At 51.8% G+C, this 18654-nt stretch overlaps 2 protein-coding genes across 9 annotated transcripts in view; one reads left to right on the top strand and one right to left on the bottom strand.

Annotated features, from left to right (window-relative positions):
• The first annotated feature begins 19 nt into the window (after nucleotides 1-19).
• On the top strand, nucleotides 20-11885 carry ITGB1BP1 (integrin subunit beta 1 binding protein 1). 5 transcript variants are annotated; one of them, XM_045979601.1, is made up of 8 exons: nucleotides 20-164; nucleotides 3251-3360; nucleotides 4335-4485; nucleotides 6682-6760; nucleotides 8339-8475; nucleotides 10221-10313; nucleotides 11032-11181; nucleotides 11634-11885. In XM_045979601.1, exons 3-8 carry the CDS (start codon nucleotides 4414-4416, stop codon nucleotides 11703-11705), a joined length of 603 nt encoding a protein of 200 aa, XP_045835557.1. In that variant the 5' UTR covers nucleotides 20-164; nucleotides 3251-3360; nucleotides 4335-4413; the 3' UTR covers nucleotides 11706-11885. The 5 variants fall into 5 exon arrangements, with proteins under 5 accessions (XP_045835557.1, XP_045835556.1, XP_045835560.1 ...); XM_045979600.1 differs by having other exon boundaries at nucleotides 3251-3402; XM_045979603.1 differs by lacking the exon at nucleotides 20-164 and adding an exon at nucleotides 238-416.
• Nucleotides 11886-12476: 591 nt separating this feature from the next.
• Nucleotides 12477-18654, bottom strand: part of ASAP2 (ArfGAP with SH3 domain, ankyrin repeat and PH domain 2) — a 170072-nt gene continuing 163894 nt past the window's right edge. For all 4 annotated transcript variants that reach the window (XM_045979582.1, XM_045979584.1, XM_045979583.1 and 1 more), the window contains 4 exons: nucleotides 18011-18060; nucleotides 17488-17579; nucleotides 16912-17034; nucleotides 12477-14952 (listed from right to left, as the gene is read on the bottom strand). In XM_045979582.1, coding sequence (XP_045835538.1) covers nucleotides 14878-14952; nucleotides 16912-17034; nucleotides 17488-17579; nucleotides 18011-18060 — 340 coding nt within the window. In that variant the 3' untranslated portion in view covers nucleotides 12477-14877. The remainder of the gene's footprint in view (nucleotides 14953-16911; nucleotides 17035-17487; nucleotides 17580-18010; nucleotides 18061-18654) is intronic.

The raw sequence follows: 18654 nt of genomic DNA, 5'->3' as shown, positions 1-18654 counted from the left end.
CTGCGCGATGTCTCGGAGGCGGGGCTCGGCGGGCGGGGCCCGGGGCGCCGGAAAAGCTGGCGCTGGAATTAGAACTGGAGCGGCTGCCCCAGCGTTGGTTCCCCAGGCGGTGGGTGTCTGACCCGGACCACAGGCGGCCCCGGCGGCGCGCCGGCGGCTGTGAGGTGAGAGCCGGGCCCTGGCCGAACCGGGGCTGAGCCTGGCCGGGAACGCAGGCCCCGAAGGCAGCGCGGGCGGGGAGGCCCGCTGTGGGGCGGATGGGTGGGGCCGCGGGGGCCGCGGTCTCCCCCGGGACCCGCCTTCCCGGGGTCGGGGACCCTGGCCTGGAGGCGGTGCGGCGCGGGCCTGCGGGAGGATGCGGTGCCCCCGGTGCGCGGTTCCTGTCTGGGGTGGGCGGCCAGCTCCTGCGACGACAGGTGTCGTGTGTGGTTCTGCCCTGTGGGACTCGGCGGCGGGAGTGGGAGCTTCCGCGGGGCTGTTTCCCGAGTCAGGCTGTGCCCTGTGAGGAGCACTGCCTTTTCGTGGGGGCGCCTGTTGGTTTCTGCACCCTCCACCCCTCCCCCCTTCCCTCACCGCGAAGGGCCCGGGCGGAGTGGGTCTTGTTTGCTGTCACCGTGCGCACCTGCACGGGGCAGGCACCACAGAACAGTGCGGACTAGGTGGGAAGCAGGATGAGGTCTCTCCAGGTGCCGAACTTGGCCCCATCCATGAGTAGCCTGGCGACCTTGGCCAAGTCCCGCGGAGTTTTCCTTCTTCGTTTGAAAGGGGCTGTGCCACTGCACCCTTGCTGGTCTTCAGTGAGGGTCACAGGTATGTGGGGTACCCCGCACTGGGCGGCCCAGGGTAGGTGTTCAAGACGGGAAGTTCTTTGGATGTCATCTTCCCAGAAGGTTCTTCAGGTCGCGAAGCATGTCCTCTGTCAGTCTGTGCCAGGCATTGGGGTCACAGAGGTGAATTACCTCGCCCCCATCTTTGAGAGCTCACAATGAGATGGTTCTAAGGTAGTTCTAAGGCAACAGCAGGCTAATGCTAGGACCCGGGTATATGCTCCAGGTGTGGAGTACCAGTCCCTTAGCCCAGCCTGGAGGTCCAGCCAAAGCTTTCTAGTTAAGAAGCAGCCTGAACTGAGTCTTGAAAAGTGAGTAAGTAGCTGAAGGGATAAAAGGTGCAAGGGCATTCCGTCCCAGCAGTCGGGATGGCAGTTGCAAAGCGTGGAAACAGAGCAGAGTGCGCGCTCAGAACCTGGAAGCGCATTACATTCCTTAGAGAGTAAGGTTTGAAGCTGGTTATGGAAGATGAAACTAGGGAGGTAGATAGGAACCCCGTCATGCAGGACCTTGTCGGTCCTGGCAGGGTGCCTTGACTTTGGTCTCTAAGGTTGATGAGCCAGCGAAAGATTTTAAGCACGTTAAGGGCATCAGATTTGAGTTTGAAAGAAATCATTTTAGCTGGAGCTTGGTGGTGGATTTAAAGTGGCAGGGAGCCCCGTTGGGACATGAATTCCTTAAATGGCACGACAAACTGTGTATCTGTGCGTTGTTACGGGTTCAGGATCCAGCCACCGCTATCATCAGCTGATGAAAAAGGTTTCCTACACAGCAGTGGTCTGGTGATGTGATGGCAATGGCTTGTTAGAGGCGTGGATGAGCAAACTGTTCAGGTGGTAGAGTCAGTGGATCTTAGTATTTTATTCGATGTGGGGCCTGGAGGACTTTGCGCAGTTGGTGATTTCCTGGCTTCTACCAGAAATGCTAGAATTTCCTGAAAGGGAGAGAGGAGAGGTGGAACAGATATGGAAGGGGAGATGAAGGGTTGGCTTCAGGCATTTTTGCATTTGACAAGTTTGGAACATCCAAGTGACAATCAGTATCTTTGGCCTCATTTTCATGCATGAATAATTTAGAGACAAGAATGATTTGCTTAAGAACATGCATCAAAATAGCAGCAGATCTCAAAGACTTTAATAAAATGCCTTTTCCTTCCTCAGCTCCTAGACTGGTGATGGAAAGTCTTAAGGACTTGCAAAGACATGATAATACCAGTGGGGTGATTTTCAAAGGATTCTAGTATTCTGGGGACTTAAAGGGATGCTTCAGGATTTCACTAGCAATAGAATCAAATTTTATTTTAAAATCGCATTTAAGATTATTACATATATTGAAACATATATATTGAAACATACATATATTGAAACTTACACTTAAGATATAATGTCCTTAAGTATAATAATTCCAAGATTTTGACCAATCAGAGACTGCTAACATGTCACTTTATGCTGCTAGGTTAACCCACTTTGTGCAGATCTCGGAATAAGGCTCTCTTGCCATCTCGTCCTGTCTGAAAAGTGTCCCTTGAAGGCTAGGTGATCGATGGCAGCAAGCGATCCCCAGTATAGCCTGATAATTCATCTCCCTCTTTTTGCTTGTATTTGCAGCTAGTTCTCTACCTACAGCTCATCATCTTCCTAAAACAGAAGTCTCACCCTATCACTTGACTGCTTTTTAACAGTACCTTTCTGTCAAACGCAAAAGAAACCCCAGACTTTTGTTGTGGTTTCCAAGGCCTCCTGTGGACCTTGCCCTCCTGTGGCTCTGTCCCTCTCCTTCCTTCCTGCTCCAGCGAAAGCCACATTGGCCTGTCCCTGTTCCTTGCAGCTGGCGTGTGCCCTCAGGACCTTTGCACTTGCCCTACTCCCTGCCAGAATGCTTTTCCTCCGCACTTATGTGGCCACCCTCCCTTCCTTCTTCAGGTCTCCTTACTGTTCACTTCTTCAGAGCATCTTTTTCTGCCTAAAATGCTCACCCTTCCTTGCATCAGTTGCAAATCCTAAACTTGCTTCTCCTGAACTCGCTTTTGCTTTCCTTGTATTGGTTGTTTCTAGCCAAGTGTTTGGTTTTCTTGTTGGGTTGTCTCATCCCTCTGAGAATGGGCTCCCTCAGGTCAGGTCAGGGGCGTTATCTCCCCCAGCACCTAAGAGATGCTCACTAGGTCCTTAGGAATGAGTGAACAAATCAGATTTTCTTGCTACTTCACAAATCAAGCAAAAACCTAGAAATAAGTTGTGTGATGGAGCTAAGGAAAAAGAAGAAGCTTGGGCTTGGGGGGGTCAGTCTTACGCAAGTGGCCTAAGGTCAGTCCCTGCTGAGTGGACTGAGAATGGGGTTTCCAGATAGAGTGGGAAAAACTTCTGATGGGATCAGGGACACTCAGCGACTGCCCCATGATTGACTCATTCTTTTTCCTTCATCAGGTACCCCGTTTCCCTGAAAAGAATTGACCGTGCCAGAATGAGAGGAGTTTTTCCGTGCGCACTGCCAGCTGTGGGAGCTTTGAGGACACTAAAGTAGTATTCCTTCTGCTGTAAGCAGATTCCCTCGTTCGCTCTGTAGGATCCGATCTTCGGTAAAAATTTGTGAGGTTATCTTCCTCATGACGCCTCCTGAAAAATGGGTGACAGGTCCCTCATCTATAAAACGCAGGTTATAACCTCCTGTCTGTAGGCCCGCTGAGGCTAGCGGCTGGGAGCCCCCAGCATCATAGATGAAGGAAAGCCTTAAAAAAAAGAAAAACATCTGGAACTTGAATGTGTCACCAGGTTGTCGTGGGGATAAAAGTGACACAATGTCTTTGGAAGCATTTGAACCATGAACTGTTATGCAGGTTAGTCAGTAATTTTTCAAGTATAATCGATGCGCTCCTGTGAAATGCGCAAGGATAAATTTTGTGTCCAGGGCATTAACAATGACTTAGCAAGGGATACGTGTAAGACTGACTCTGGACAACTTAAGGTCGCCTCCTTCCCTGGCCTTGTGGGAGAGAGGTGGCACCTGGGAACATTTTTGTGTCAACTTTTACTTAAAGGTCGCTCAGGACATCGAGAAAAATGCCCATTTCTGAGAGGCAGCCATGTCCTCTGTGCTAAGCGCTACGATTCACAGGACACCAGCCCGAGAGAGCAGCGCAGTGTCAGGATCTCAGTTGGTCAATGAGTGTGGCGCCTTTTTTGCTCATTCTTGAGTTGATTAAAGAGAAGAAAGGCGCTTGAGTGTTCCGAGTGTGTCTGTCACTTCCGAGAGCAACGCCTTTCACAGCCCCAAGTACGACAGGAAGGTTGCTGTCCTTTTGGTGCATTGGGTTAGATTTTTGAAATCTAAAAGGAAAGAAAGAATGAACCAATAGCATCCAAATTTGATGGTCAGAGGAAAAGATTTCTGTATCCGGTAGGAGGAAGACACCATGGCCGGGGAAGGAGTTGGTGATTTTTATTCCTGTTGTGCATGAAGTGGCCTCAAGTTGGTTTTCTTGCTCTGACTAACCACCGTTCGTTCTTCTAGGGGAGCTGGTTGGGACCCAGCTGTGGTGGAAAATGTTCCGGAAATAGGGGAGCTCGTTGGGACCCAGCTGTGGAGGAAAATGTTCCGGAAAGGCAAGAAGCGGCACAGTAGCAGCAGTTCCCAGAGCAGTGAAATCAGTACGAAGAGCAAGGTAGGGGGCGAAACCAGGCCCGGAATCATAACGCAGTGAGCCTTTGGGTTCTCGTGACTGATTCTGCACAAAGCATCCTAACCACCTCGGACTAGGTGCGTTTTGACATTCATTTTTGGCACTAGAGACTCAGTCTGTGCTTAATTTAATTTTCTTTTGTTCTGGAGAGTTCCCGAGGTGATTAAATTCACGAACCCGGATGGCACAGGGTGTATGAATGGTCTCACCGAAACGCTGAGTTTTGAACGTTCTGCATGATCGAAACTGCAGGCCAGAGCTCTTGAATTCCGGGGTGTGGGGTGTGTGCGCACAACTAGATTCTGTTTACTTAATAGCGAGCGAGTTGGATCGTGAGGCAAATGCCATGTTTAGGACTAAAGAAATGGGGTCTGTGACTGCGAAGGGACCGTCGGGAAGGGACGTCGAGACGGTCCGTGGTTCTCAGTTTCCACCCTGAGAGCATGCGAGTGCCAGGATGCCGTGAGGCCGAGGAGGAGCCCGTGGGCACCACCCTGGGTACCAGTGGCCACACCACAGGGAGTGGAGACACACATGACCGCCACTCGGGACTTTGACTGAGCAGAGATGCTCCTAGCCAGAACCACAGAAACTTGACACCTTAGGAATCCTGCCTTCGAGTGGGAAGACGGAGTTTTCTTGAAGGGTTTTTCACTGAAGGTAGTTAAGGCCCTCCCTGCTGTTGGTTTTGTAGCCCTGGCGCGAGGCCCTCGGCCTGGGAAACTGGTCAGGCCCACTTCCTGTTCTCCAGACCAGAGAAGGGATGAAGGGAGACTCGATGGCTCGCTGTCGGCGGAGTAGATTTTCGGATTCCCAGGAGAATTTGCTGGTGGCTTGAGAGGGTAGATCCAAGCCCTGGGTGCTCCGATGTGGTCGTTGGGGCTGGAGAGGGGCAGAAGGGGCCCCTTGCAAGGGAGGACTTTCCCCCGAAGATGGTGGTGACCCCCGTGTGGCCTCCAAGCCAAGTTGTGACGGTTGGGTTTGTGCTTTAGGTTGATGTAAGCTTTCCTTGCTGTCTGTTCTGGACATGGGAACAGCAGACCGGTTTCTCCCTTCCCGCTGTGCTCGAGCAGAGAGAGGTTCGCTGGACTGGTGGTTTCCAGCATGGGCGAGTAGTTCCGAACACAGAAGCTCACTCTGTTACTCAGTCCGCGGGGTGAGCTCACCCCGGAAGTCCGCATCAGGTTGTAACAGCATCTTAGTTCCGGTTCCCTCCCCTCTCCCCCGGCGATGTGCGCTGTTTCCAGTGTTCGGTCGCACATGTAACGCGTGGGGGATGTCGTCTCTGTGCCGCAGCTCTCTTCTCACTCTACGTTTTACTCCAAGAAGGGCAGTTACCGTAAAAGGGAAAAGACATATTTATAAGACCTGACGCATTTCGCGTTCACCTCGATGCGCTTCATGAACATGGGAAAATCTGAGTATATTGCTCTTCTAATATCTAATTTTGACTTGCGGTGCAAAGAAGTGAGCGACTGTGAAATCAAAAGTTTTCACAGGATGTTGTTTCTAAAGAAACAAAGTCTACCCAGAGCACAGTTCTGTAGAAGCTGCGCCAGCACGTATGAGTCTCCGTGTTTCGCTTAACAACCGTGTTGGTTTTCCTTTGCATCTCACCCTGTAATTGTGCTCCATCTGCCAGGAGGCCTGCGCGTGACCGAGCAGGCCAGGTACCCATGGGACCGATGACGGAGGCACATGGGTGGGGAGCAGGAGACCTTGAGGGGGGCTGGGCGAGTTCCCTGATGTAACCTCGGGTAAATCGTTCACCCGCTGGCTAGCTCTGCTCGTTTTATCGTGTAGAGTCATACTCGCCGCCTGCATGCCACACGGGGTTCCTTGTGGGCATCACGTGGAAGCAAGGTGTAGATTTTCACACCCGACCCAAATACCAGGGGCCTCACGAGGAGGCAGAGTAATGGCTTTGCTCATGCCGGGAGTGTCCACACCGCAGCTACCTGATGTTGTCTTCTGGCGAGGGCAGGTGGGGCTACGTGGGTTTTGAAGTTTGCTGTCGAATTCGTCTTTAGAAAGATCTGCCCCGGTCCGTCAGTCTGCCCCGCTTTTGTCGACGTCGATGCAGCTGTCCCCGATGAATAATGTGAATGTTTGGCAGAGAACTCTCGAGAAGACGGTTTCTAATTCTGTTTGCCTTTGTGTGTGTCTGCTGCCTCTCAGTCCGTGGACTCCAGCCTCGGGGGGCTCTCCCGATCCAGCACCGTGGCCAGCCTCGACACGGACTCGACCAAGAGCTCAGGTGCGGAGAAGCTGGGACGGCTCTGCGAGGCTCACATCCTTTCACCGAGCGGTGCGGTGAATCCTCGCGCACTTGAGGTTTCTTGGTCTCTGCGGTGTCGGGCGAGAGTTTAGAAATGGCCCAGGATCTGGTGGGACATGGGTTGGCGGGAGGGGGTTGGCCGCTTGCCGCACGGGGGCGATTGGCTCTTCACGGCGCCCAGAGCACAAACGTGTGGCCGACGTCGTGGTGACAGTTCAGAGGTTTCAGACCAGCTTTGTAGGATATGGGGTGGCAGCGTGTGAGTTCTACCGGAATTGCGTGCCTTGTGAGGTACGTGGGGAGCCTCTTGTGGACTGAAAGGGAGGAGGAGCTGCTTCCCCAGAGACCCAGCTGCTGGGGGCCCGCGGGAGCTCACGGTCATTAGGGCAGCCCCTGTCACGGACCCTTGCAAACGTGTGGGCAGCCCCTTGAGATTAGTGGCTCCTTACAGATCAAAAGGGGGCTTCTAACCCAGGCCAGAGAACAGCTAGCATCTAATTGGAAATACAAAAAGAATATTCCTTTTCTTGTCTACAAGAAAGTGTCTTTCCACTTTTCCCTTTAGAATCCTAGACTCGATAATCTGGAAAGTGGGGACAGCAGAGGGTGGGATGAACATAGGAACCGTATCACGTACAAGAGAGCACAGTAGCGTCAGGTCTAGATGCCTTAAAAATATTAAAAATGTGGGCATCTTTTTTTTTTTTTAACCATAAGCTCAACCTAGAAGTAACCATACAGTATCGCCTTAACGTGGCAGATACGGGGACACGTGGTGGCCGTGTTGGCCCTGGCTCGATTTTCTAGCACACAGTTCTTCAGCCTGTTGCCTGTGTCATGTACCCTAACATCTGTTCGTGTGAAGGGACTTCCTGTCTGGCATTATTCTGCAGGAAAAAACCCGTTATTATCATGTAGACCAGGTTTGCTGAGTCAGGAAAACAAGTTAACAGTGAACATAGTAAAGAGGGACAAAAAACCAAAAAAAGCTTAAATATCCTCATGTATCGTGAAGGTACTCAATCATTATCTAGTCGACATTTTATTTTTCTCCTGTTTTAATTTACTCTTTTTTTTAAAGATTTTATTTATTTATTTTTAAAGATTTTTATTTATTTATTTGACAGAGAGAGATCACAAGTAGGCAGAGAGAGTGAGAGGGAAGCAGGCTCCCCGCCGAGCAGAGAGCCCAATGCGGGGCTCGATCCCAGGACCCTGAGATCATGACCCGAGCTGAAGGCAGAGGCTTTAGGCCACTGAGCCACCCAGGCGCCCCTCTTATTGAGATTTTTATACATTTAGTATATTGTGAGTCACGGAGGAGGAGGTTAAATTCCAAGTTCTTTCTATTACTTCAAGTAATCCTGCATTAGAATTTTTTTTTGTTTTCATTAAAGGTCAAGTTCTGATGACACAGTGTTTTTTATTTGTGAAGGGACTGAGGACGCTCTCTAATGTAGATATTTCTTTTTTTATTTGTGAAGGGACTGAGGACGCTCTCTAATGTAGATATTTCTTTTGAAGTCTTACTGTTAACGGTTTTTGTTTCACCTTTAGGACAAAGCAACAACAATTCAGATACCTGTGCAGAATTTCGAATAAAATATGTTGGTGCCATTGAGAAACTGAAATTCTCTGAAGGAAAAAGTCTTGAAGGGCCTCTAGACCTCATCAATTACATAGATGTTGCCCAGGTAAAAAAAAAAAATTTTTTTTAAGAATTTTAGAACATTCTAGAGAACCGCTTTTATCACTGTTAAATACTTACCGAGCACTGTGATCATAGGCGGTACATGGTGCCTAGAGACGGGGAGTCCCGCGGGAACAGAGTTCTTTCCTTCAAAAATAGCACATTTTACTCAGTCGGGACTCACTGCCTCGTTTAAATGAGGAGCTGAGTGCGGCGACAGGTTGTATACACCGTAGGTCTGTCTTTGAAAACTTCTGCCGGCCTTTCCAGATCTCCCCCTGACTAGCCACTGCCCCTCCAGTAACGTGTCTCCTAGCGGAGGTGACGTGTCCGGGCCCTTGCACCGTTAGCAACTGGAGTTGAGGGGAGGTGGGCTTCCAAACATATCCCGGTCAAGAAGTTCAAAAAAAAGAAATGATTATGAAGGAAAATTAAGAATGAAAGCGACGACCAAGCCAAGGTGTGAAGTCAGGGCCTCAGCTACTGTAAGATCTGTAGCCCTGCCGGTGTGGGAGTGGATGGGCTGAAGACAGGAAGTGCTTCCCGAGTTTCCAGAAAATGCCATTGCAGGTCTTGGTGTTTGTTAAAGCAAAGGGTCATCACCACAAGGGGAAGATTCCCTCGCCCGTTCTTAGAGCGCTGGTTACTCTTCGGGCTGTGTGGCTGGTGACTTGTGGAGGAACGGGTCACTAAATTCGCGGCTTTGTGCCCTCGGAGAGCACAGGAGATCTCTCCCGGGTGAGGGGAAGCAGCAGCGAATGTGCGTCCCATGAGACCTCTTGCTGGTCCGGGTGCAGCCAGTGTCCCGGCGTTTGGTTTGGCATCTGTCGTCCCAACGAGTGCAAGCAAGCCCTCCCCGAAGTATGACACCGAAAAGGTCGCTAATGACGTCTGCCGTCAGGACTGCTGAGCTGCTCAGGGCCCGTAGACTTCGGGCCTGTCAAGATTCCATTAACACACTCGCGTTGGTGTTATCCCAGCTCTTGGTTCTTGGAGTGCTCGAGCCGTCCTGTGAGAAACCACTGGCTGGAAGTTACCGTAGCCACGTGAGGACCCAGGAATCGGGGCATGTGGACACGGCTGCTTTACTAGAATTTCTTCAACGCGGGCAGGCGGTTCCACACAGACAGTTCAGCACGGACATCGACTGACGGCCCAGTCTCTCTGTTCTGTTGTGTACTGGGCAAGTTAGGCGGGTTCTGGTTTAGGGGATAAACCTGGATAACCTGATGGGGAAGCCATGGGCTGTCATCTGTCGCTTTGTTTCCCAGTAACGTACATCAGGCTCACAGCCCCGGGATGCGGGGGCAAGCGGACGTGCCTGCCAACTGGGACAGATGTAAAATGGTTTTCCGGAGTGGGTCCTGCAGCCCTCTTTCCTGATGGTTTCCTGTGCTGACGTCAGCACAAGCCTTGAGTATTTTGACAGCTAAATACCTTTATTTTTCTAATGTGAATAGTTAAGCCTTGCTGGGATATGTGAGAGGGATCTCCGTTTTCAATTAGGGATAGCATCAAGACAAATGGATGTGAAATTTGCTCAGGTCTGTGGACCATGAAAACCAAACCAAACCAAACCATGGTGACAGTTTTTCTGCCTCTTTGAGGAACAGTTTTTGCTGGGCTGTTGCGAACCTGCATTCTTGAAAGGGTTTGGATTTGTGATGGCCAGATATTAAACTTGACTAATCAGATTTACAGATTTACGGATTTTTAACGTAGCTCACGTTATTTATTTTTACTTTAAAGCAAGATGGAAAGTTGCCTTTCGTTCCTCTGGAGGAAGAATTTATCATGGGAGTTTCCAAGTATGGTATAAAAGTATCATCATCAGATCAGTATGTAAGTAAGAGAATTTATTTACTTATTTATTTTTAAGATTTTATTTATTTGACAGCAGAGAGAAAGGCAGAGAGAGAGGGGGAAGCAGGCTTCCTGCTGAGCAGAGAGCCCGATGTGGGGCTCGATCCCAGGACCCTGAGATCATAACCTGAGCCGAAGGCAGAGGCTTTAACCCACTGAGCCATCCAGGTGCCCAGTAATAGAGTTTATTAGGGGAAAAGTGGGTTCCAGGCTGGGAGTCAGGCTGCTAAGGGCCCACTTGTTCTGCTTGTTTGTAGAACTGTTGGTTGTTAAATAATCCTGGCAGCTGGTCTTAAAAAAATGATCGATTTCTTAGGGTGACTGAAGAGAGGCCTCCTTGTGCTTCTCCCGGATGGTGGGCCCCCCGAGCAGACACCCCCCATTGTGGGCCCCTGATGCGGTTTTGGCTTAGGAGCCTGTTCCGGCTCAGGGCAGCTGTCAGCTTGGATGCTGGGCACAGAGAACAGGACCGTGAACTCAGATCTTACTCCTGTCTTTCTGGAATCTTAAGTAGGAAGGGATAACCCTGAGGGCAAACGGCCCCATAACTTACCGTTCTGGAATATCCCTTTGGGGGGAAGAAAACCTCTACCGCTGTTTTCTGCCAGATGCATAGATAACACTCTGCTCAGAGCCTCACAGCCAATTCCGCTCAGAAGATGCCCCTAAGTCACGCTTTCCTTCCCTGACCTCCCAGGACGTCTTACACCGGCACGCTCTATATTTAATCATCCGCATGGTATGTTACGACGATGGCCTGGGGGCAGGAAAAAGCTTACTGGCCTTGAAGACCACCGATGCCAGCAACAAGGAGTACAGCCTCTGGGTCTATCAGTGCAGCAGCCTGGTGAGGTTTCCCGCCACCTCGCTTGGTCCCATTCATAGGGGGTGGGTAGAGCCAGAGGAGACAGCCAGCGTTCTCAGCGGCTGGAGACAGGGCAGCCACGGGCCGGCTGATGCTCGGCGGTCGGCCGGCTGCCTGGACCTGTCGATTGCACGGTCAGTTGGGCCCAGATTAGCACTCACCTGTGTGGGTATCTCAAGGGCAGGGCAGCCCCTCCTGGTTGTCACCGTGGTCCCCAAAGGCCCAGTTCCTACACGTTGCCTGCAGGAGCTTCTCCCAGAGGGAGCACAGGAGGCGGTCCAGGGGACATGGTGACCAGCCCTCCCAAAGCTGTTGGTGTGCAGGCGGAGGGGGGTTGCTGAGAGGGGCACATGTATCATTATACATTTGCTGGCCACGCTAATTCAGGAAGAGGTCGGTGAAGTCTCTTACTGTGTGTTTTTCACTTACCGCAGGAACAGGCACAAGCCATCTGCAAAGTTTTATCCACCGCTTTTGACTCTGTATTAACATCTGAGAAAGCTTGAATTCTGCAGCCCAGTGGAAGCCAGCCTCATGCGGAAGGGCAGTGGGTTTCCATCTGCAGTGCTGAACTATTCTGGAAATCGAAAGTGATCCCTTGCTCGAGATTTTCTGAAGAAATGCAGTGTATAAAATAGGGGTCATTTGCTTTTGTATTAAAATGTGTCTTATTAGTTAATTCTAAATGAGGTTGTCTGCTTTCTGGGACTAAAAAAGAAACCTCATCAGTCACTTTTATTTAGGAGAGAGAGAGAGTGCAAGAGAGAGCACAAGCCGGGGTGGGGCAGAGGGAGCAGCAGACTCCCCGCTGAGCAGGGAGCCTGATGTAGGGCTCAATCGCAGGACCCCGAGATCATGACCTGAGCCAAAGGCAGATGCTTAACTGCGCGCCCCAGGCGCCCCTCCTCTGTCACTTTTAAACCCAAATGAGCCTAACACCTAAGTGTGATAGACGTGCAGGCAGTGAGTGGGTGAGCAGAGAGGGCTTTCCGAGGAGGCCGCTGCTGTGGGTTGTACGGCACGTGGCTGGGAGCTCTGGTCACCCTGGTTTGGAACAGCAACACGGCCAACTCAGGTCACAAAAAGTAAAACTTTGAAAGTGCAGGTCAGGATGGCATGCTGGTCAACCAGAGTCTCCACCTCAGAGAAGAAAGGTCACCGCGCGCGTCAGATAGTGAAGAGAATCTCCCGTACGGTGGGCCGGTGGGCTTTTCTAAAGGACCATTTTTATATGTACTAGTGCCTGAAGGATTAAAAGCATCACAAATAACACTACGTCCATTTAAAAGTATTTTATTTTTTTCCAGTCAAATGACTACTGAACAGGAGGAGTCAACTTACTAAACATGCTCTAATTATAAACTAATTATAAATCACCGCAGTACGGACAACGAAAATAAGAATTGATTCGGGTTATACAATATATACAGTTGCGCTGCAACTAGTTCGAAGTAATCAAGTGACGAATGGAGTATCGTCCATCTCACATCGCTCTCCCGGCCGCGCAGGATGCTCCCGCCCCGGGGCGCATCACCCGGGACCCAGGAGTCTGCACGCGCGGGAGCCCTCGCCCCTACGAGTCCAATCTGATGGCAGACAGCACGCAGGATGCCAGACTCCTGCAGCGAAGCTTCATGAAACGTAAACTTTAAATATAAATAGTTATCTACAAGGTTTTCCTTCCTCTCAGTTGTTTTTTAATTTGCAAAGAGCAAATAACTAGGAAAGGATGTTGGCAGGGAAGTTAATGTAATTTCTCCTCTGGCAAGAGTAGTAGTAATTACCGCTCAGTAGCACCACCGGCCTGTCAACCGGAGGACGTATTTCTGAGGCAGTTCTGTACCAGTGAGCCTGCTGGGTTGGTCTGGGGCCGCTGTGAAAGGGTGCCGGGAATCCACTTTACTTCCTCAGATAGTTGGCACCAAGCGGCCAAAAGGCTGATTATAAGACACAGATGCAAGAGGACTGTGTTAAAATACACGTAAGTGCGCTGTGCAAAATCTGTTTACTTTCCTAAGTCTGTGAGGGAATTAACTAAATGAAGGGTTCAAACAACAGAAATTAACAATTAGTGAAAACAGATGTAGTGCTTAAAAAAAAAACAAAAACAAACTTTAATTACAGAACGGACACATTTTTACCCAGAACTCTGAAAGGCTTTAAAAAGCAATCGCCACACAACATCATAAAACATTCCAGTTTGTTCTGTTTTCCTTTATAACAGCAACAAAAAGTACAACGCAATTAAAAAAAATAAAAAGCTCTGCACTTAGAAGAGTCTTGCCTAATGAAGACGGGCTGCTCCCATCAAATGTACCATCGTCACCACGGAGGCATCGCGGCCTCGCTTTCCAAGCCCAGACCTACGCTTACCCCTTCACTCCTGGTCCAAATCCGAGTGGGCATTCGAGGCCTATTTATTCTCAAAGAGTGCCAAAGTGTCCAATATTCCTGCCATGAATCATATGCTCACAATTACTAACTAGAGGTACGACAGTCAAGTTCGCGAAACGACTGAATTCCGAGTTTATGGCACTCAACCCAACCCCCCCACGCCCAGTAGCTTCAGTTTAAGAATGACGTCATGGGACTTCCGCTGTGGAACTGGGATGTCTTCGGGAGGATTTTATTACCTGGGACCTACAGATTTCAGCTATGTTCTTGATTACAAACGGACAGATTCGAGTTCAAAACAGTATATCTACCATTCCTGTTGGTATAATATATAAATACAAGACACTAAATTGAGTAAACATTCCTGGGGGCCAGACAGGGGAGGTGGTGGTATGCTCAGTGGGAAACAGCAGGTGTGCGTGAACAGTGGGGGCTGGCCCACCGTCCTCTAGCTGGGACACGTGGGAGGGTCGAGAAGGCGAATTCCAGAACACCTAAAGCTTATATAAACTAGTTTAAAGAACTGTTTTTGCAATCCATCATCCTTAGTTTTTAACCAAATTCAGGAAATGCAGGTTTCTAGAACAGGAACTGAATTAGCGGCTATTATCACACGCCGTCATAAAGCACGGGCGGGTGTGCTAGGTGGGACTGTTCACAACAGGCTACGCGCACATGCAGAACACAACGAGAGCTGCGACCTCACGAAGGAGGGCCGGAAAGCACGATGCTAAGCTGTAAGTTTTCAAGTTGCTTTAACTAAACGTTGGGTGGATTCCAAAGGAAATCTTTTAAGTGTATCTTAAAAAAAAAAATGTCTTTAAAGGTGAACTGATAGCATTTTCTCTAGGAAGTCCAGGGCTGGGCTACTTCTAAAGCAAGTTTGCCGACTTCCTAAGAAACTGCACTGAGGGTCGCCGACTCTAGCAGCGGGCCAGGGAAAGGCTGGATGAATGTCTAATACTCAGATCCTTCTAGGTTCAGCTGATTCTGTGGACAGAAGATCTTGATTAGTTAAAATAACTTTTCAGTTCACCTTTTAGGAAATTCAATTTTTCCCTAATAAAAGTATGGCAGTATTTCATGAAAACCACAAATTATAAAAACAATTCATTTATACATACAAGTTGCCTTTGAGCTTGTAAAAGAGAAGAGCAGAGTCAGAGAGAAGTGGGCTACCGGACAATACATTTCATGAAACTGGTCACCTGGCAAGAATTTTGGTACCAATAACGAACAGGAACGTAACAACTGATAAAAGAAGTGTTTTTGTTCAGTAGCAAGTCAGTCAGCGATAAAGTGCACAAATGATACGGGAAATGCTCCTTTGCGACTGGGATCTCCGTCGATGTGGCCAATCTGAAATGAATAAAAGTTCAGGTGGTTATCAACACTCCACACGCTGGAGACTTCAAAGAACAATGCTATAGCACTTGGGGAAAAAGTGTGTTCAGGAGAATTTCTTCTGAGAAAGAATGACTTGGGTAAGACATTGATAAACTGTTTTCCCCTTTTTCTTTGCCTCATGTTTCAAATACAGCGGACCCCTGACCACACAGAGTTCCACCCCCACCCCTGCAGTTGGAAGTCTGCGCCTAGCTTCTGACTCCCCAAAATCTTAACCGCGAAAGGCCCACTGCTGAGCAGAAGCCTCACAGGTAGCGCGGGCAGTCGCTGCCCGCTGCGCGTTACTGGTACTCTACCCCCTGCGCTCTTAAGTAAGCTAGAGAGAAAAACTGAAGAAAATCGTAAGAAAAAATACATTTTAAGTGCTATCCTGCGCTTATCAGACAACGCCCCCATGTAAGCGGGCGCACGCAGCTCACACCCGTTGTTCAAGGTCAAGTGCGGTGCCTGCCAACTGTCGGGGCGCTGGGGCAGGCGGGCCCGGTGTCTGCACGGAAGCACATGCCCCGGGGTCCTGGAGTCCTTGGCAGGACAGGACAGGAGCCCAGGCAGGATAGCTGTCTGACTCCTGCCCCCCGCGTCTCCTTTCTTTCCTGAAGAAACTGAGTGTCTGAAGTCTGTGAGGTGCAAAGTCACAGAAAGTGGCCAACGTCTGAGTCGGCTCCTTTAAATGTAGTCAAGCGTTCACCAGAGGCTTCGAGAGTCCCTGAGTTTCACTCTGGGTAACATATGTCAGTTATACACCGAGTACGACCTCAACCACGTAAAATTACACAGGTAAGTGAAAGTCTAAAAGAAAATCACTGTAATACAACTGGTGAGATTGGGGGGGGCTGCTGGGATTACGGGCAGCACTGATCTTCTTCTTTACGCCTTTCTGTATTTCCAGTTGTGGAAACGAACAGGTATCATCCAGAAGGCTGAGTCCACTGCCGGGGGAGCCCCACCCTCATGCCGTGTTGCACACGAGCGTGAAAGCCAGACCTGCTGCGGCTCTTGGGGCAGGGGGGCAGGAGGGCGGGGTGGGAGTCAGCTGAGGTCCGGCCACCCAGTGAGGGCTCAGGGAACAGAGGCCAGGCACCCTGGCCGGAACCAGGACCACGGGAGCAGCCCCGTTCCCTGCCTGGCCGCTGGGTGCAGCAAGCCCACAGAAGGCGGAGCTCTGGCCAACGGACCCCTGAGTCCCGTGCGGGGAAAGAGCCAGCAGTACCACAGGGCACCGAGGTCACAAAGTCCCTGCCAGGGCCACCACCTGACGTGCCTCGCACTCGACAGAGCAGGGCGACATCCGAGCTCCACCTACGGCGCTGGGCCCTTCGTGTCCACCGTGGGGCAGACCCCGCCAGCCTCCCACGCAGGGCCCACGGGCCTCGTTTTTGACAGCAGCCTCTCACTGGGGCCTGCGGTATCATCTCTCCGGTGGTGACTTCCCTTTCACAGACGAAGGGACTGAGGTTTAGTGACGTGACGTCACCAAGTCTGTTAAGCGCTGTCTGGATTCTTAGGGTCACAGCTGGTGCACACCCCGTTCACGCCATTCCACTCCCAAGTGCATGTTCCAACTCGTTTCAGGACCCAGACCGACACCCACGGACTCTGCGCCCGGGTCAGCTCTGCCCCCGGGTCAGCTCTCTGTACGCCTCCCTCCAGCACGCGGTGCCAAGTCGGGGAGGGCTGCGCCTTCTCTGAACTCACAGCCTCGCTTCAGACCCTGCCATGTGCTCTGGGCACGGCGCCCTCACGTGGGAGAGCCCCAGCCGGGGAAAGTGAGGCCCACGCAGAAATGGGTGTCCACGGAAGGACGTCGGCGGGGCAGAGCGGCCGGCAGTCCTGGGCTCGCACGGGCAGCAGGCCTCATGGGCCAGCCCCGCCCCTCCCAGGCAGAGAGCCCGGGCCGGGCCCCTGACTTACCCACCACTCTTGGTCCTCCTCCCCATCCACGATAATCACGTCCCCCTCGGAGAACGTCAGCTCGTCTGGGTTGTCGGCCACACAGTTGTAGAGAGCTTTGACCCGCTTGGGCTTTAACTTGGTCTGATCGGGAAGAGGAAGGGTCAGAGGTCAGCGTGGCACGGAGGCTTCGGCTCCCGGGGCAGAGGAGGGGGCCGCCGTGCGTTTCTAACTGGTCCCAGGGGTCCTGACCCCAGGCCCGGGAGCCCACACGCGTCGAGTTGGGTGGATCATGTAGCTCGGGGCCGGGGCACTTCTAGGAGGCCCGGGGAAAAGCTAAGCCATCCCGGTGGAGTGCAGAGCGCTTGGAGTCAGGCGGCCTGGGGCCTGGGGCGCATGTGGGGGTCGGTCCTGGAGCTGTGCTGGGGGAGCTGAGCCCACCGGCTGGAGAGCTCTGGGCTTGTGTCCCACCCAGATCCAGGAAGAGGCCTCCCATCCGCCCGCCAGGGGAAGTAGGGAAAGACCTGTTTCTTTGGAGAGGCCTGCTCACTGCCGGCCCGAGCAGAGAGGCAGGAAAGGAGGGGCTCTTCCACTTACTGTCTGTGACTTCCTGGGCATGGGGGCAGGGGGCTGCAGGGCCGCGGCATTGGACAGCGGGCCCAGAGCTTCCGGTCCAGAGAGCTCCGCTCCTGCAGGGCCAGTAAGAAGCAACGTCACAGTATGCCTCAGGCGTGACCAGGGAGCTGCAAACAATGACTGCAACCGCCTCGCCAGCCTGAAAGGCAGGTTTCCAGAGATTTCCGGATCTATGGAGGGGAAAGCCCCTCCAAAGGCCCAAGCGCGTGTGACTTCCAGGCAGCCTGTCCCACGTGCAGGCAGGTGAGTGTCATGCAGTGGGACAGATGCCGCCAGCTCCTCCACAGACATGTGGGTCCCTGCCTGGGCTTCCCCAACCGGCTCCCACATGAAGGGGACAGGAAGGCAGGACCCGGTCCAGAGCAGCGTGGGAGCAGGAGCGGCCGGGGCTCCGGGGAAGGCAGGGCACGGCTGCGGCCGGGAACCCCTCCCACGCTGCCCCCACGGAAGCAGCAGTAACCCCGGGTCCAGAGGAAAGAATTACCAGGTCCTCTCTGCTGGCCTTTGTTGATCAGTGGGGTCGACTTGTCAGCCCTAAAAAAAGGGGAAAGTAGATTTACTGATGCCTGAGGCCCCCCCAGGCACGTTCTCGGCCCCCACCTCACCCCCTTTCCAAAGGAGCCACCTGTACCGTCTCAGACCGAAGGTGAAGAAAACGTAACACTGAGTTTATGCCTATCTTCGAGAAACTGCAAAGACTCACAGGAAAGGCCTGATTCTCGAAGACACCAGTCAGCAAACCTTTTTTCCGAAGGGCCAGACGGTACATGCTCCTGCCGCCACAGCACCCGCCACAGCGACCGCGGAAACCCGCAGGCAGGGCCGCGCTCACAAACGCTTTGTTTGTGGGCACAGGCGTCTGAACTCCACGTGACTGTCGTGAGTCATGACAGAGACTTCTTTTGGGCTTTCTCCATCATTTAAAAAACCGAAAACCATCTTAGCTTGTGGGCCATACAAAAACAGGCGTCGGGGGGCGGGGGGGTGCCTGGGTGGCTCAATGGGTTAAGCCTCTGCCTTCGGCTCGGGTCATGATCTCAGGGTCCTGGGGTCCTGCTTCTCCCTCTCTCTCTGCCTGCCTCTCTGTCTACTTGTGATCTCTGTCAAATAAATAAAATCTTAAAAAAA

This window comes from Meles meles, chromosome 15 (genome assembly GCF_922984935.1).
Source record: "Meles meles chromosome 15, mMelMel3.1 paternal haplotype, whole genome shotgun sequence".
Taxonomy (NCBI): Eukaryota; Metazoa; Chordata; class Mammalia; order Carnivora; family Mustelidae; genus Meles; species Meles meles.
This window is presented reverse-complemented; position numbering and strand designations above follow the sequence as displayed.

Coding starts and splice junctions, on each gene's coding strand:
- ITGB1BP1 (XM_045979601.1), top strand. CDS start 4,414: ATGTTCCGGAAAGGCAAGAAGCGGCACAGTAGCAGCAGTTCCCAGAGC. Junction 6,761..8,338: donor GGACTCGACCAAGAGCTCAG/GTGCGGAGAAGC, acceptor TTTCACCTTTAG/GACAAAGCAACAACAATTCA. Junction 10,314..11,031: donor TATCATCATCAGATCAGTAT/GTAAGTAAGAGA, acceptor CTGACCTCCCAG/GACGTCTTACACCGGCACGC.